General features: G+C 32.7%; 2 protein-coding genes across 4 annotated transcripts; one reads left to right on the forward strand and one right to left on the reverse strand.

Annotated features, from left to right (window-relative positions):
* Nucleotides 1-3,758: 3,758 nt before the first annotated feature.
* LOC141687501 (uncharacterized) lies at nucleotides 3,759-9,915 on the forward strand. Of its 3 annotated transcripts, none has more exons than XM_074492797.1 (6): nucleotides 3,759-4,127; nucleotides 5,143-5,354; nucleotides 8,352-8,634; nucleotides 8,725-8,810; nucleotides 8,892-8,983; nucleotides 9,066-9,914. In XM_074492797.1, the coding sequence occupies exons 1-6, from the start codon at nucleotides 3,888-3,890 to the stop codon at nucleotides 9,383-9,385; spliced, it is 1,233 nt and encodes a 410-aa protein (XP_074348898.1). In that variant the 5' UTR covers nucleotides 3,759-3,887; the 3' UTR covers nucleotides 9,386-9,914. The 3 variants fall into 3 exon arrangements, with proteins under 3 accessions (XP_074348898.1, XP_074348899.1, XP_074348900.1); XM_074492798.1 differs by having other exon boundaries at nucleotides 3,993-4,127; nucleotides 5,105-5,354; nucleotides 9,066-9,915; XM_074492799.1 differs by having other exon boundaries at nucleotides 3,994-4,127; nucleotides 5,136-5,354; nucleotides 9,066-9,915.
* A 435-nt stretch (nucleotides 9,916-10,350) lies between these two features.
* Nucleotides 10,351-16,652, reverse strand: LOC141684330 (protein DEHYDRATION-INDUCED 19 homolog 4-like). Its single transcript, XM_074489247.1, has 5 exons — nucleotides 16,400-16,652; nucleotides 16,061-16,203; nucleotides 14,343-14,420; nucleotides 13,003-13,265; nucleotides 10,351-10,687 (listed from the first exon to the last, which is right to left on the reverse strand). The coding sequence occupies exons 1-5, from the start codon at nucleotides 16,458-16,460 to the stop codon at nucleotides 10,579-10,581; spliced, it is 654 nt and encodes a 217-aa protein (XP_074345348.1). The 5' UTR covers nucleotides 16,461-16,652; the 3' UTR covers nucleotides 10,351-10,578.
* Between the last annotated feature and the right edge of the window lie 255 nt (nucleotides 16,653-16,907).

Below are 16,907 nucleotides of genomic sequence, written 5' to 3' on the forward strand. Positions count from 1 at the left end.
ATTTTACTCGACTAATTTTAAAAGTATAATTAATAGTTTTAAAAGTTTTTTTTTGATAAGTTTTATAGTTTTACAAATTAAATGGAGACTAAATACTAGCTCTACACTTATTTATTAATTTATATCATTTAATTTTTTAAGTCGAGTTTTAGTATCATTTCAAATTTTATTTTAAATAATTGAGAAATTCATTACTTAAGATTTGGTATTTTTACTTATAATATCAAATAGTTTACTTACGAACAAACTTTCGGTTTAATTTAGAAATATAAACAAATTATCTATAATAATTAAATTATTAATAAATGACGAGAAAAATTTACTAATATATATAAATATTTATTTATTTAAGTAATGAATAATAATTTATTATTTGTAATATATATATATATAAACTTTATCTAAACCAAATTTGAGCTAAATGAGCCGAATGTGAACCGAACGGACAAAAATCTCGGCTCAGCTACTCGTCCGAACTCATTTCCATGTTCGGAATCGGTTCTTTTAAAGAAACAAATCGAGACCGAGTTCACTTAAATGAGATGATCCCAAGTTTCGTTTATTAACGACTTTGTTCATTTTCGAACCTACTGCTTGTCCTTCAATCCAGTTTTATGAGCTCCACCTGATCTTGATCTAACTCCTCGAGCTCTTCCTCAATTTCGGCCTGCAACTCTTCCTCCAGAATCTCCTCAAACTGCTCTCGAACTGCCCCAATACCCAATTAATACATATTTTTAGTAACCATTAACTTATATCTCGTGCGATGCACGGATCTTTAATATTTATTTATATTTTTATTTTTATTTTTGATATATATATATTAATTATAATCAACTTTATAATATATATTATCTTTAAATTATTTTTATATTAAATAGGCCCGTATTTAAATTAAATAATATACATGATTTAGTTAAAATATTAGCAAATACATTAATTTTATTTTAGTCCATTAACACCATTATACTGACTTATAAATTATTTAAGTTCGGGTCTAATTTTATTTTAGAGAAGATCAATAATATATATTAATTGTTGTAGCGTGCTAGTCTCGTTGTATCCACCTACGGAACAAATTATCTTGAGCTTAATTTAGTTTTATTTAAACTAGACTCGTAATATACATTAATTTTCCCCTTATATATTCATTATATCTGAACATGGAAGCTATATTGGTTTTAATAAATTAATATGGAGGTTTACCTTTGTTTTAGTCTTGACCTTAATAAATATTATTTTATTTTAGCTTGTTAGACTCGTTCTATCGACCAACGGATTATCTAGTTCGTCTATAATTTTATTTTAGCTCAGGTTCATATTATGCAAAACATGGTTATTAAGTAAAACAACTAAATATTAAAATATAGGTGCCAACTATATTTAGTATATTATAATATAATATAGATATTTAATTTATTATTGTTGTATAAAACGTCTTAGTTTAATCGTAAGCAAAAAAAGGAGACGAAGATAATACATGTTTATATCATAATAACTGCAATTCGTCTTTCACGGCCGAGTTGCTCATTAGTTGCACATGACAATTTAAGTCAGCAGGAGTTTTTGAAAATTCGATCAAATCTCAATTCAGAATATGAGATGAAATAAAATATACCAGTTCAAATACAATAATTGAACTTATTCACAAGTCCACCAAACACCCCAAACAATTATGATATCATCGATGTGAACTTGGGTGTTATAAAATTTCCTACTTAAATTCTTGACATCCCCTGTTAGGTAGGGGTGAGCAGAGAACCGCACAAAAAACCGCCCGCACCGCAACGATCCGTACCGCAAAACGCGGTTTTAAATTTTCGTGATGCGGTTGCGGTTTGAATTTTTAATAAACCGCGTGGTACGGTGCGAGTTGTGGTTTTATATTTGTGAAATGCGATTCAAACCACACCGCACCGCAATATTTAATATATATATAATAGTTATATTTCATGATTCAATTTATTAAGTTTGATTCCATTTAACATACTAAGAGTGTTTGCTTAGTGATCATCTTGATTCTGCAAGATCAATTGTTGCGTGGTGATCATCCTATTTGTGTTTCTTCAAAAATAATGAGACACATGGTACAAAACCGCCTATTTAATAGTGAACTCATTTAATTTCCGAGCCAAGCTTCTACGTTAAACTTTACAGTGTGGAATTTCTAATTTATATTATTGAAGAATATTGGCGACTTTGTTATATTATTCGGAAATTTAATTAGTTTAAATTTTGTATTTATTTAAAATTTTCGAACTTGTAATATATAAATCGCAGTGAACCGCACCACACCGCACCACATTTTTGTGGTGTGGTTTATGCGGTTTTTGAGGGTACGCGGTGCAGTTGCGGTTTGAAAATTTGATCAAACCGCATATGCTGTTTGGTTTGCGGTTTGAGGAAAAAACCGCACCGCCCGCACCGCGCTCACCCCTACTGCCAGGCATACTTGAATAACCATAGATCCAAATCGTACCCTTCTAAGCGTGTGGGATAATACCGACTAATTTTGTGTCCCCGCTTCTGGACCTTTACCAATTACGTAATATCACCAACTCTCGTATCTTCACCTCCGACAACTTGGACATATCATACTTCCAAGAGTCGGTTTTGATTACCTATGTGACAACATGGGCTGAATTACGAACTTTTTTCAAAAATTGGGTCAAGTCCTCATTCTTAACTCGAAATAAGTTGAAGTATGCTGGTCAAAAGACAACAACTTGAGTAATTTACAAACTCACCACAACTCCCCGAAAGATCATGAATTATTAGTACACTTAGGTTGTGTCCATTTAACGAGAATGAAATGAGAAATAATGTAATGAAAAATCACAAACAAAATATGGGGCAAAAAAAGGTATTTATGAGAGCATGTTAAATGAAACTAAGGGAGTATGAAATTTTTTATGATAAAAATTGTATGAAAAATGAAGAAGAGTGAGAATGAAACATTTACTCCAAACACATAAGCTAGAATTTTAATATAAATTGATTGGAAAAGAATTAGGGAAAAAATAAAAATTATAAACACGTCATTCAATGTTCGCTAATAAATGGTACAAATTTTATTATCCCCACTATTTTCGATTCAAGTGAACCCAATCTTAGTAGTATATATTTGTTTTATAAAGTTTTCATAGGACGCGATTAATTTCTTAGCCGGATAACCATTACTTGTTAGTCGTGTCCATAGACTTTTGTTTATTTTGGATAAAATCATCTGATTTCATGTCCACGCCTAAGCAATTAGATGAATTAAATTTTTAAGAGCCAACTCTGATACCACCAGATTTAATTGGGGTGTTAGACATTTTATAGTTTATTGTTTATAATAGTTTAAAATTGACTCAATTCCTAATTTTTAAAATTGGAGTACATCATTTTCAATATGTTGGCTAAAAAAGTTTGTTAAAATAATATAAAATATTCATTATCTAAAATTTACGAAAATAAAGAATTATATTTCAGCGAAATTGATTATAATAATTAATTATATTTATTTAAAAAATAAATATTTTATTATTTTTGTTTGTTTAAAAAATGTTTTATTTCACTATTGTAAGAGATGATTTGGCATGTTTAAAATTTTATTAAAATTATGTTTAGTTAATAAAATATAGATAAAATAAATAACATATATTAATAAAGGCCATATTGTAAGCTAGTTATTTAAGATTATTTATTTCACAATATTTCAAATACAATAATACCGTGTAATTCCATATTTTCAACGCAGTAGTCTCACCGTCTTCTTCCTCTTAACTTTGAAAATTTACCGTTTCGTTTCAGTCTCTTAGTAAACCCTAAAAAACTCCTAATTTTATAATTAAACATTCCAAGCTATACATACACAAAATCAGTACAATTTTCAATTCTCTTAAATGTCTACTCCACTAGGAAATCGTAATCGCGGGCAAGATCGTTTTTACCGGCCGCCGGCAATGCGAATAAAACAATCGGAGACTGAAAAGTTGCCGGAAAAAATAGTTATCAACGAGTCAACGACGGCGACGACAATGAATACAAGTGTATTGCGGTCAGAAAACATTTGTAATTTGAGTAATTTGGATCAGTTTATAGAGAACACTACTCCAATTGTTCAAGCTCGGTGCTTTTCCAAGGTATATATATTGTTTTTGAGTCTATAGGTTCATAAAGTTGTGATCTTGATGTGCGTTTTGATGAATTGAATGTTTGGTTGAGGAATGTTATTTGATTATATGTTAACTTTGTGTGTATTGTATATTTAATTGTTAAAAAGTTGTTTTGAGTCGATTTTATTGGTATTACAGATTGTGAGTAATTGATAAATTAGTGAAAGGTTTAAACTTGATTGTGTTTGTTATGTATTGTTTAGGTTATCGACTTTTCGTTAGTAGAGGATATGTTGGTTTCCATCATCCTGAATATTGGTAGAGACCTAATTTTTTTTTCAAACATATACTATTAAGCAATGCCAATGAATGGTGCCATTGTAACATGAGTCTGAGGGTCTTTTCAGAAGATGTGTGTTTTGCTTAAGCTCCAATTAAGGTCTGAGTTTGGGGTTTGCTTTGGAAAAGCACGACCCCTTTGTTTAGTGCTACTGTTTGAGAAGGGGAATGAACTTGATATTAGCCTTGATCTTAGAAGAGGAATATTATGTGATTATATGTTAAAAAGGAATGAGCTATATTTAGAAAGACAATAAAAAATCTTGGTGACTAGTTCAGACTAGACAAACCCTTGTTGTTGGTAGAGATGGATTTTGTTTTTCCAGCTTCGTTTTAGCTGACTGCAGTGCCACTGTAACAGGGATTATTAGAGGCCTTCTATAATACGTATCTTATTTCATCTTGTTCATATTGCTTTTTTATGTCATTTTGCTTTGCTTTAATTTGGACAAATGATTAGAAAGGACAGCATATTCTAAATAATAATTTAAATATTTATCTTTTTAGGGACAGCATTCAAACTAGTTTTTGGAACAGTTATTCTGTTGCCATTAAATCCAGTGGTAATCAAATTTGGACTTCCCATAAACTAAAGGATTATGATACAATCGTTATACATTTTTAAAGTTTTTTCTGGTTATTAATGGAATTGTATCTGACTCTAGATGCATGGTTGTAATCCGCTTCTTTTTGGAGATTGTAGACAAACATGAAAGAATTGAGAACTCACGGTGACAATTTTCCTCCATACTTCGTCTTAGATGATCTGTGGGAATCTTTAAAGGAATGGAGTGCATATGGAGCAGGAGTTCCACTTGTGTTGAGTGGCGGTGACTCGGTTGTCCAGTACTATGTACCATACTTGTCTGCGATTCAGGTGTATATAGACCCATCAAGACCCACAATGAGAATGAGGTGAGACCTTAAGTGATGGAGGATTCCCCCCCCCTTCTCTCTCTCTCTTCCTCCCCCTTCTACTTTCTTTTGATCCAGAAATGTTCTTTCTGGTAATTCCTGAACCACTGTTTAGTATAAAAAAGGAAATTATGTTTCTAGTAAGAGTTCCTTGAGATCCAAATTTGATGTAAAACCAACTTACTGTCACACCTTGCAGAAACTATCAAAGCTCCATGTGGAAATCGTCTCAATTTTTTTAAAAAAGGTCAAGATTTAATTGTTAAATTTGTGAAACGTGGTTGAGATATCATGTAGGATAGTTAGCTTTTCTGTTATACGATTTGTGTCTTTGAATATTATGAACGTATCGACAACCAATGTATTACATTAATCTGCAGTTTTAGCACTGTTATATTAATATGTATGCTGTTTTTTTCATTTGAATGAACTTAGTTTAATTCGCACATTTAATCAAATCAGAGATTTTATGGTTAAAATCGGGCTGCAATGGAGAATGATCAAGTCCCATGTCATTTTGCATAGGTCTTAGACAAGTCGCAAGAAGTACTTTAAAATGGAGATATTTAGTTAGATAATCTAAATCCTCTATAAATTTGAGAATGATTTATCATAAAAAATGAGAGGCTGCACCAGTTGCTAATGATCTGTAATTTATTCTTTTATTTTATATATTGCGATTGTTAATATGACCTGCTTTTTTTTGGAAACCTGATCTTGGGGTAATTTATGTACGATCCAACAACCATTATTAGCACCAAAGTGCGCACACCACTGACACCGATACATGTGCTCTGCAAAGTGATAACCCGTGATTCAAACAATGAGTTGCAGACTGACTTGTTCCGAGGTCACAGTTTCAGTCTCTTATCAAGTCACATAGAAACAGTTCTGGGACACTATGTTACTCGGACTCGGCAAGAAGTGTCCAACATGGATATGTTTTCGAGTATCGGACTCGGCAACATTTTGAAAAATATACATGTTTTTTGCCTAAATAAGTGTCCAAGTCAGAGTGTTCATGCCCGAGTGTCCGACGACACGGGTACTCGAAGGTAAAATGAAGAGTCCGAGTAACATAGCTTGGACATTCTCTAGGTTAATATCGCAATAGTCCATTTTTCCACCTGCATTCTAGACCTCTTTGAATCACACCCAAACGTGAATGGGCGAGGATCGAGTATTAACAACTTTTAGTCTTCTGGTGCCCACACCGTTTTAGTTGCGAAATTTCGCCTTTCTGAAATCTCAAAAATGAAGTGGGAGATGACGAGGGTTTCACTATAACTTTGCTTTCCAAGTCTACGTGCCCATTTGAGAAATTTTAAAATAAGTAACTTAGCTAAAATAAATAAGTGACTTATAGGTGATAAGTAGATAAATACTTATAAGTTATACTAGCCTATGACTCGTGCGATGCACGAATTATTTTTAACACTTGAATGATTTTTAAAAATATAACTATATCTTAAAATTTTTATATAGTTTCAATAGTTAAAAAATAAATTGAAAAACATAATAAGTTATAATAATAAATGTTTTGTGATAATTTGAGACTTGAATGAAAATAAATAATATAATGTAATATGTTGTTAACGGGACTCGAGCTCTGAACCTGTAGAAATTGTTAAAATAAAGAATATAAAAGTTTAAATAATAAGCTGTTGACGAGATTCGAACCCTGAATTCATGAGAGCAGTATAAATATTAATATAATAACATTTTATTATTGCATCCAACGATTCACATCTATCTGACTTTAGATCTGACGGTTGTTATTTGTCGTACCAAACAACTGTACCGAACAACCGACTACCAAATAGACGGTGTTCTGCTTATAATAGTATAGTATAGATAAATTTTTGGATAATTTTACTTGTAAGTCAGAATTTTTATTACTTAAATGAACCAAATTAAATAATTTTTAAATATAATTATCTTAATTTGTGAATTTTAGATTAGATTAACATTTATAAACATATTTTTAAAAAATTAAAGTTAATAAAAAATGAAAAATCAAAATAAGTTGAGAAAAAGTATGTCTGTACTAACATTCAACTTTTCAGCTTATAAGTTGTAAATTCGACTTATAAGTTGGGTCAACAAACACTCGTCGATAAGTTGTAACAGACTTATAAGTCATAAGTGACTTATAAGTTTGTTCCCAAACAGGCCAGCGTCTTTTATATTTGGAAAGACCAGTAAGTAGTTTTTCATTATATCTTATGCATCGATTGATTCCATCTAGTCTTAACCAAAAAGTCTCATTTGACCATAATTGATGATTGTATAAAAAGACGCCTGTACCTGTTGTACACGAGAGTTTCTGATTTTGGATATGCATGGTTACTGTAACTACCGATGTTTACTGAAAGTCGATAAATATTGAAAATAGTAAAACGTGACAATTAATTTGCATGATCAGCTTCTTTATCGCTTGGGAGTCAAATTGATTTTCTAATTCATGTGAATGAGATTTCTGAGAACTTTTACGCATAGCTAAAAAGACGTTATCAGATTTTAAGCTAGAATTTCAATTTTTTTTTCTTTTATGTATTTTTGTTTTAAGAAGTACTATTTAGTTTTAAATATAAGGATATGGATATTTACAAAGACCTTGTCCTTGTGGTGTTGGTCATTTCTGTTTAATGCTTTAAAATGAATTTTGACTTGGTTAGTAAGCATGGGGAACTCTGATTGTTGTCTTTAATATTTGATATGTATAACTGAATTGTAAAAACTTGAGAATAAATTTAAGATTTTATTAAAAACTAAATATCCACTCCTTTGTGGGGATTTTTTCCGGCTTGTATCATCTCTTTTCTGACAATGAACTTTTAATAACTTTCGTAATCTCCTACATCAATCGAGGCTTTTATCAAGTACGTGGCTTTCTCATTAAGTTGTCCTCTTTTGAAGTATAGCTGCATTTTTTTCATGTTCTTTTTTAATATTACAGTGAATTCATACTTCTTATCAAGTAATATGATCTGACAGAAAGCCTGGTGAGGAGAGTGATGGGGGGTCATCCGGAGACGGTAATAGCGGTGATTGCGGCAGATGTGGTCTAGAGAATGGTACCAACTATGTTCAGGGACATTGGAATTTGCAGAATCAAAAGAATGCTGCCAAAGAATTCTCAAGTAGATTATCATCGAAAAACAATCTTGCAACAGGATCAGCATTTGGTGAAAGTGAGATTAGTAATCCTCCTGGTCTTCTTGTGTTTGAGTATTTCGCACACGATCTGCCATATACTCGTGAACCTTTGGCTGACAAGGTACATTATGAACTTATATTGGATTAATATCTAGACTCTTGAGCATTTATTAATTATATGTAAGATTTCTTTTTCTCCTTTTTTTCACAGATTTTAAAGCTTGCATCTCAATTTCCGGAACTTAAGACATACAGGAGCTGTGATTTAACACCTTCAAGTTGGCTTTCTGTTGCATGGTATGTAAATTTCTCGTCTGTCTTTAAATATGATGCATATTAACTTTGGAAACTGAAGGCCTTGTACATGCCCTTTTGAAGGTATCCAATATATAGGATACCTGTAGGTACAACTCTGAACAATATTGATGCCTGTTTTTTGACTTTTCATTCATTGTCAACGCTATATGGGAGTACGTATCTCTATCTCAGCCTCATTGGATATATAGTAATGCGTTCCTCTATGAGATTTAATATATAACTCCATGTTAACAGATACATGTACTGATTTGCTGCAAATCCAAGGTTCAACAGCCAAGCAATTTGGTAATGGCATGTCCTTACAGTTATCACTACCGATATTTGGGCTTGCTCCATACAAGTTTAAGGTCTCTGATTGGAGTCCTGAAGGGGAACATGATTGCCAGAAGATAACCTCTCTATTCCAAGCAGCTGATAATTGGCTGCGGCTATTGCAAGTTGATCACCCAGATTATAGATTTTTTAAGGAGAGGGGAAAAGGGACATTCTCACTTATCCAGCTCGAAGAGGAGGGTAGGATGCGGACAACCTTACCTCTACCCAAGAGAGAGTAGAGAAGTTGTTTTCAGAAAATGACCGCCGGGCATGTCGTATAAGACCCATGACCACAATTAGATTGTAGGTTCTTTCTATCCCTCAATTCTTTGTGTAGGTGATGAGAACGTGGATAACTGTGTGAGAGATGCCAGAATTGAGCAAAGAATTTAAAATGTTTTGGGTCCATCTGCAGCTTCCATCCTTGTATATGACTTAGGTCGCTGCAATACTAACATCTCCTAAACTGGGCTTCCTAGGTATCAGAATCCAACTCTCTGAAAAGATAGTTTGAAGTAGACAAGAGGAACGACATGGAGCAAATATTGTAGTACAATAGTATGGGTAATACATAGTTACATAACTTTCACAAATATGTTTGATTTTAAAGTTCGGTTGGGCGTTTCTTCTATTTGAAACTCAGGGGGGGATTTCTACTATGGTGACGACGAATATACTAGAACATATTTGTAAATCTGGTTTAGTTGCTGAAATATATTAGCAATTGTTTTGAGTTTGTACAAGAAGTTAGTTAACTGTTTATGAGTTATTTCATTATAACGGCTCGATTTCGAGGTTTATATACATATATTGGTATTTCATCATAAACTCAAGGCTCTCGTAACACTAACACTCGACATGTACATGGACAAATGTTTGAAGAATCTCTTCTAACACACTCCCAGACATCATAAACACAAGGCTCTTGTAACATTCAACGTGATCATATTAAAGTACTTGGACAAAATGTTTAAAGAATCTCTTCTAACACCCACGCAATTAGGCATCCATTTGGCCTATCTTAAACCAAGTTCTTTTATAAGTTTAACAGAATATAATAGCTTAACTAATATCTCAGACATAAACCGCCATCCATCGTTTTATCATAACTGGGCAGCACAAAACAGGACAGTGTTTATAGTTAAATAGGCATCACAGATTCACACTGCAAAACAAGGAAAAGATAAAAAATTGAACCGAAAAATAATAAGCAGCAAAAACAGAGAAATTATAAAATTAAACAAGTTCATACTACTACATTATGCACAAACAGCTTTGGACACAGTATACTGAATCCATAGTTAGTTCCTCTCCATTAAATAATCTTTAAGAGAATACAAACCCGCTTATGTAATTATGTCCCTCCCCTTTCTTTGAACTATAATATGATAGATGGAACTGAATTTGCTGCGGCTACATTTTATCCTTCAATCTAAAAGCTATCATCAAGAAAAGTTGATAATAGTAGCCCTTGAACAAACTCGCATTTCCGAGCTCTCTCTTCATGGTCCTTGTCTGAAAGCGCAGGTTGCTGAGTTTTTCTGTTATCAAGCACATGTATTATATTAGCAAATCCAGAAAGAGGGTTCCAATGGTGATATTTCTAATAATAAAGACTAAACCACCGACTTTTTTCAAAAAAAAAAAAAGAGACTATACCAGTGACTACTAATAGTTGAGATCTATTATATCATTTTCAACTAGCAACTAAAATATCACACTTACTAAAGTTATAAACAAATAATGCGCATATTTATATTTTATATTTGCTCATATTTATTCTGGCAAGACAAGCACTCAGAAAGTTGAATCATTGAAACTGCTTGTGTGTTTATTCCCTCAAAGGTATGTTTAAAACATGTCATGCTGGAAAAACACTCAACACGGTTACAAATTGCAACCATCCTGCCACACATCTCTTACGTATAAAACAATATTGTTACTCTTTAATATATAAATAAAGAACTCTATCTGCTACAAGTTCGAATGGCATCAAAAGAATCATCTTGATTGCAAAATTTAACAGCTTACTTTAACATACATATAATAATAATAAATGAAACTGCCTATTTTTCTTAATTACAAAAATTGGTCCCAGTTACATCATTGAATAACTACAAAATCCTTTCAACAAAAAGTGTTCTAAACAGTTAAGTTGAGTAAGGACCTTTGGAACTCTCTTATGGAAAAGCAGCTATATGCATAAATGAATTATGACCATATTATGATTAAAACTTTTCGAGTTCTTATACAACAAGCGGACAGAAATCAATAATTGACAACATTCCACCTACCAAACCTGTAAAAGTAAGTTAAGCAAGAACCTCATCATACTACCAATTTAACTTTGTATAGTTTAAATTGTTTTTTCAGTTCTCCTATAAGTTCTTTCTGATGCATAAACAGAAAAATCCATGATTCTCAAAGAACAGTCCAAGAGGCCTAGTACCAACTCAATATTCATTGTTCCATTCATTAAGATAGGAAAACAGGTAAACAATTACAGGATAGGATGCATCAATTAATTGCGAGTCAGGTCAAGTTTCAGCTTGCATTCTAATTTAACTGCTAAAATTTCAAAAACTATTATACGTCAAGGATATTTTCTAGGATAAAATTTCTTTTGATGTCCCATTGAGGAGAGGAAGTTATTATCGAAGTCAGATCTTTCTTTTCTTTTCAGCTTAGATGCACAACAAATATCTAATATGCTCGGAGCACATGAGAGAAACTTGACTCGCTTTATTTTCCTTTTTTCTTGTTTTTGTTCCATCTTAAACCTTATATTCCTTTCCTTTTCCCAGATTCTGGAAGACAACCTAATAGTTCAGATAAGTTCAAACAGTTGAATACAAGTGGAAACTTGCTATGCTTTAGCAGAATAAAATAATATTTTCCCTTTATTTCCTCTCTCCACAAGGAGAGTAAATGCAAGGAACTAAGGAAGTTATTTATTTCATTTCTCTTCCTTTTACAAAAAACCACTTTTGAGAAGAAAGTAGTGGGTAATTCTCCTTTAACTGCCGAATTTTCTTATAATATCACAGGAGCAAGGCAAAAGTAAAATGACTTTGTTTATCTATCACAACTAGGGAAGCACAATACCGGAAAAGATTGTTTCCATAAGCATAAATCTATTTATTCAACTTTTTCTGTTGACTTGCTCTGTTTAAGTCAATATATAAGCAAGGGTAGTATTAATTCAAGGTGCAGAATTGATATGACATCTGTTCTGCGAAGAAGACAAGGAGGTTGCTATTGAACACTATTTTTAAGCAAGCAGGGATCCTCGTCATTGTCTGCTTTGAAATGTTCATGCATGAAACCTTTTCCATTCCAACAGAGTCCAGTCCACCAGATCAAGGATTTACAACCTTCTAATTTAAGGATTATACAAAAAGCTTGAATTTTTCCAACCGAGGTGATGGCAACTAATATATGACGTTTTGATTCCACAATATATACTTCCTCAAACAATTACATCATGTCAATTAAATTCCATAAATATTTAAGGTAGGATAAGGACGCGTAACCACATATTTGCCAGCTCACATTACTTCAATATAATTATCTGATGCTGTGAGGTACTAACAGACTTAAAGATAAAAATTGTTACTTCTACTAGAGGAGAAGGGTTTTTATTAAATATGATAATCAGCAGCAACCCTCATCACCTACCTTGCAAAATTAAAAAAATGCATACCAGCAATTACATGTAATTGGTTCCAACCTATTGCATATGCAAAAATCATTCTCATCCATCTGAAATTCCTAATATAATCTCTAGTCCGTTATAAACATCAATAAAATGCTAACACAATGATAAAGAAACTGTAAGTTGGACAACAGCTTGTACCTTTTTGAGGAGCTCTCGACAAAGTTATCCTCTTCAGAAAACGCTTTATCTGAAGAATGAGGCTGAATGTTTATTGGTTTATCTTTTGCAGGTGGATTGTACATAAATGAAGATAACAATGGATCAGCTTCTGTATTAGCAGAAGACACCAAGCATGAAGATCCCTGGAGAAGAGAGTGCAAATTTCCTTCCCGCAACTCTTTCCTCAAGAAAGAGAGTGTAGAATTGGATCCACCCTTACGAAAACGTCTTTTGCGCTGCACGTTAATTTCAGTCAAGGAAAAGCTAAACCTCTAAGAAGTTAGTGACTAAATTAAGAAAACTGTTATTTGCTAAAAATTACCATTGAAATATTAAAACTAGCATTGCCAAATGCTACACGCTATTTTATCTAGTGGCGAGAATATTGGAGTGATATGTATATGTACAATAACCAAAAGGAATACGTACAAGAGTAAGTAAGCAGGGGGACATGGTGATAAAAGAATTTCAGATCACAATATAAAGCAGATATTGCGCATCAAGTACTAGGAAGATATGTAGTTTATTCACTGTCTAATATTAGACTGAACATACTTTCTAGTCATTAGTTAATCCACCAAAACAAATTGGACTAGTATTTAGAAAGTTTTACAACCGAGAAAAGTTATAATATTTGGGACTGGTAATGGTGACAGGCACACATTATTACTATCATTATTATCATTTTTCATTTAGGCAGAACTAAATAAGGCTCTACATTTATGCAATGTGCGGCCTATTTATCACATGGACCTGGCATTTTTTCAAAATGACCCTGTTTTAGACTATTCGCGCAATGTGCGGGAAACTGTGCGCCAAGAAAAAGAAGCATGCTGGAACCTTTGCATAAACAAATAATAAAGCTCTATTGCAAATTACCCATCTAATGCAAGGACTGTCGTTCAAACTTTTCCTCATAAAAAAAACCTGGCACGATCACTAAGAAAGAGAAACTGCTTACAAAAGTGTCTCCAGGTCTTGTGAAAGATTTACATAGAAGAATTTTGGTCTAATAATGATTATAGAGAATCTTTGCCTATATACCTATCGGGTTTATATCGAAGCGGCCACTGTTCTCCTATAAGTATATCACCTGACTACCAGATCTATTGCAAATCCAGTATTTTTTATTTTATTTTATATTGATCTGCGAGCAGATCTGAGACTGAAACCTTTTAAATATATAGAAAGTGTGAATTAATAGCTAGAAAAACCTATGTTTCACAAGAAAAAATGAATATACATGGATATATTACATAATTCAGCAACATATATTTCAAAACCTATGTTTATATAAACCAATTTACGAAAAAGGATATCTTTAAAAGACTGCCATGTTCCAGGGTTATGTGGCCAACAAGATCCATCCCCACTTTTGTTTCACATATTGGGCATGCCTGCATTACAATAAAAAAAATATGTATCTCAGGTGTCGATCCAATTGAATGGCCAGATAATATTTATAAGACTGTTACTTGACATGCCAAATATTCAGCTGCTAGAAACAAATTATTACATTAAATAGACTACTTAAGAAGATCTTTGCTGCTAGTATTCAGGAGAGATGAGTACATAGTGCAACATCAATCTACAGATGTCCCCGCCCCCAAATAAATATAACACTTTAAGATAAAGAATTTATAGAAAGTAACTTTATATAGAAGACAAAGTCTAGCCCTTGAAGATATAATGCATCTCTAGATAGTATTCAGACTGCTAAAATTGATCAAGCTAGGAAACATGAGCAATTCTATGATTAGGGGTCAGAATATGTTTCACAACTCCGGTTCATGTTTCTTCCAAAGACCAGCTAGCCGACACCCTCACTATAATATTAACTGTAAAGCAGCATCAGCATATCCTAAGCAAGCTGGGGGTTTCCGGTTCTTCTCACTCCTCAGCTTGACAGGCGTATTAAGGAATAAAAGTGCAAATAAATCCTTTATTATGCATTATTATTATGAGCATGTTTATTACATTTACTTGGCTGTAATTTGTTAGAGATAGGAAGAATGCTGTTGGAATCAAGTGTGGTCCTGCTATATAAGGCCAGGACACTCACTCTTTTCTCCTCGTGTAAAGATATACTATTACTCTATCTATTTTCTGCCTATACAGCTCTGTTTTCCATGGCAATGAGCCAATGACTGAGCAATCTTAAATTTATGGGCAAAAAGTACTCAACTCATCACAATTCAATTGGAGAAGACGCAGACACGCAGTGGCTTTTTTAGGAGGTCTAATGAATAGCAACCACAGACATATTTATCTGAATAAACATCCTACCTTTTAAGGCAGTTCCTCTAGTAGAAGAATTCTTCTTGCCTTGTGCAAGTATACAAAACATTAAACTCTGAGGCTAAATATTAACACCAATGCACGTTGTATATCAGTAGCTTTGAACCATATTTAAGTACATATTAAAAAATATACTACAAACTTTACATCGTACAAACTGATTTTGATCATGATTAGATCCCCCATAATACCAATACAGTCCATTTAAGGCTTTAAGCTAATGTCATATTATAAGCTATGTTACCAGGACTCTTTATTTCACCTCTCGAGTACGAGTAGACACGTTTAAACACGGGCATGGACACTCAAAATTCATTTTGGGTCAAATACATGCAAAACTTTTAAATTGTTGCAGAGGATGGTATTTGGACACCTATCCATATAGAATTTTTAAGGGTAACATAGATCTTTAAGCATCTGGAAGGAAATTTACTACTGACTCACTAGCAATGCAAATCCCAAAAACAAAAGCACTTTCATCTTATTTCCCACTCCCATTGTCCCCAGAACTACCAATCCAAGATGAAACCCCCTAAAATTTCAACCAGGTGAGTAGCTCAAAATGCCAAAAACCATACAACACACACAGCCCTAAGAAACTCTATGCTGCAACCAAGAACTAAGCTTACACAAGTACTTAAAACACACACCACAAAGCAGACAACTTTAGGCCAAATATATTCACATAAATAAACAGACACAGGAAGCAACATAATTTTTCCGGAAAAAAAGAAGATACCCCATTCTTGGCTTCCATCATATGCTCCTCATCAATATGACAACACAAGCCCACCATATCGAAATCCTCAGCACAAAAAGGACACATATACTCTGTCCTCACTTCATCATCCCCTTCCATCTCCTCTTCTTCACTAAAAGGATCTGCACATACACAATTAACACATACCCACCTTCAATTATTATTTTATTCCCAAAAATAAAGATAACAAAATAAAAAAAATCATAAATTTAAAGAAAAAAACAAAACTTTGTACTAAAGAACCTAAAATAGAATAAACCCAGATCAAGAACCAAGAAAATTTCAAGAAATCAAGAAGTATTAAGATAGGAGAATGACCTGAGAGAAATTGATAGCGCTTGGAAGAAGTAGAGATACGAGCCCCAAAATCAGAGTCCATTATATAACACTGATTATATATATAAATTAATTAAACTTTCTTGAAACTAGCTTTCTTCAGATGATGTAAAGGTCCCTCCTTTATTTATATATGTGTATGTATATATTATGTCTGGAGGTAAGTCTTGAAGAAAATGAGAGAGAGAGAGAGAGAGACTCTCTTCCTAGTCTCTACCAAAGGGGTGGGGTGGGGAGGTCTTTAGAACAAAAAACTGTAATATTTTATATATCTATATAAATATATTTATAATATTAATATTTATTAATTTTATTAAAAACAATAGGAACGTATAAAATATGAAAATAAGTTGAAGTTATTATAGATGATAATATTTTTTTAAAAGAAAATCCATATTTTTTTAATGAAGGAGTTAAATAAAAAACATATAAATGATGCAAAGTGATTGGGTTGTGAGGTTTGAGCACTTGAGAAGAGTGTGTGTTGGTA

Source organism: Apium graveolens, chromosome 9 (genome assembly GCF_009905375.1).
Source record: "Apium graveolens cultivar Ventura chromosome 9, ASM990537v1, whole genome shotgun sequence".
NCBI lineage: Eukaryota > Viridiplantae > Streptophyta > Magnoliopsida > Apiales > Apiaceae > Apium > Apium graveolens.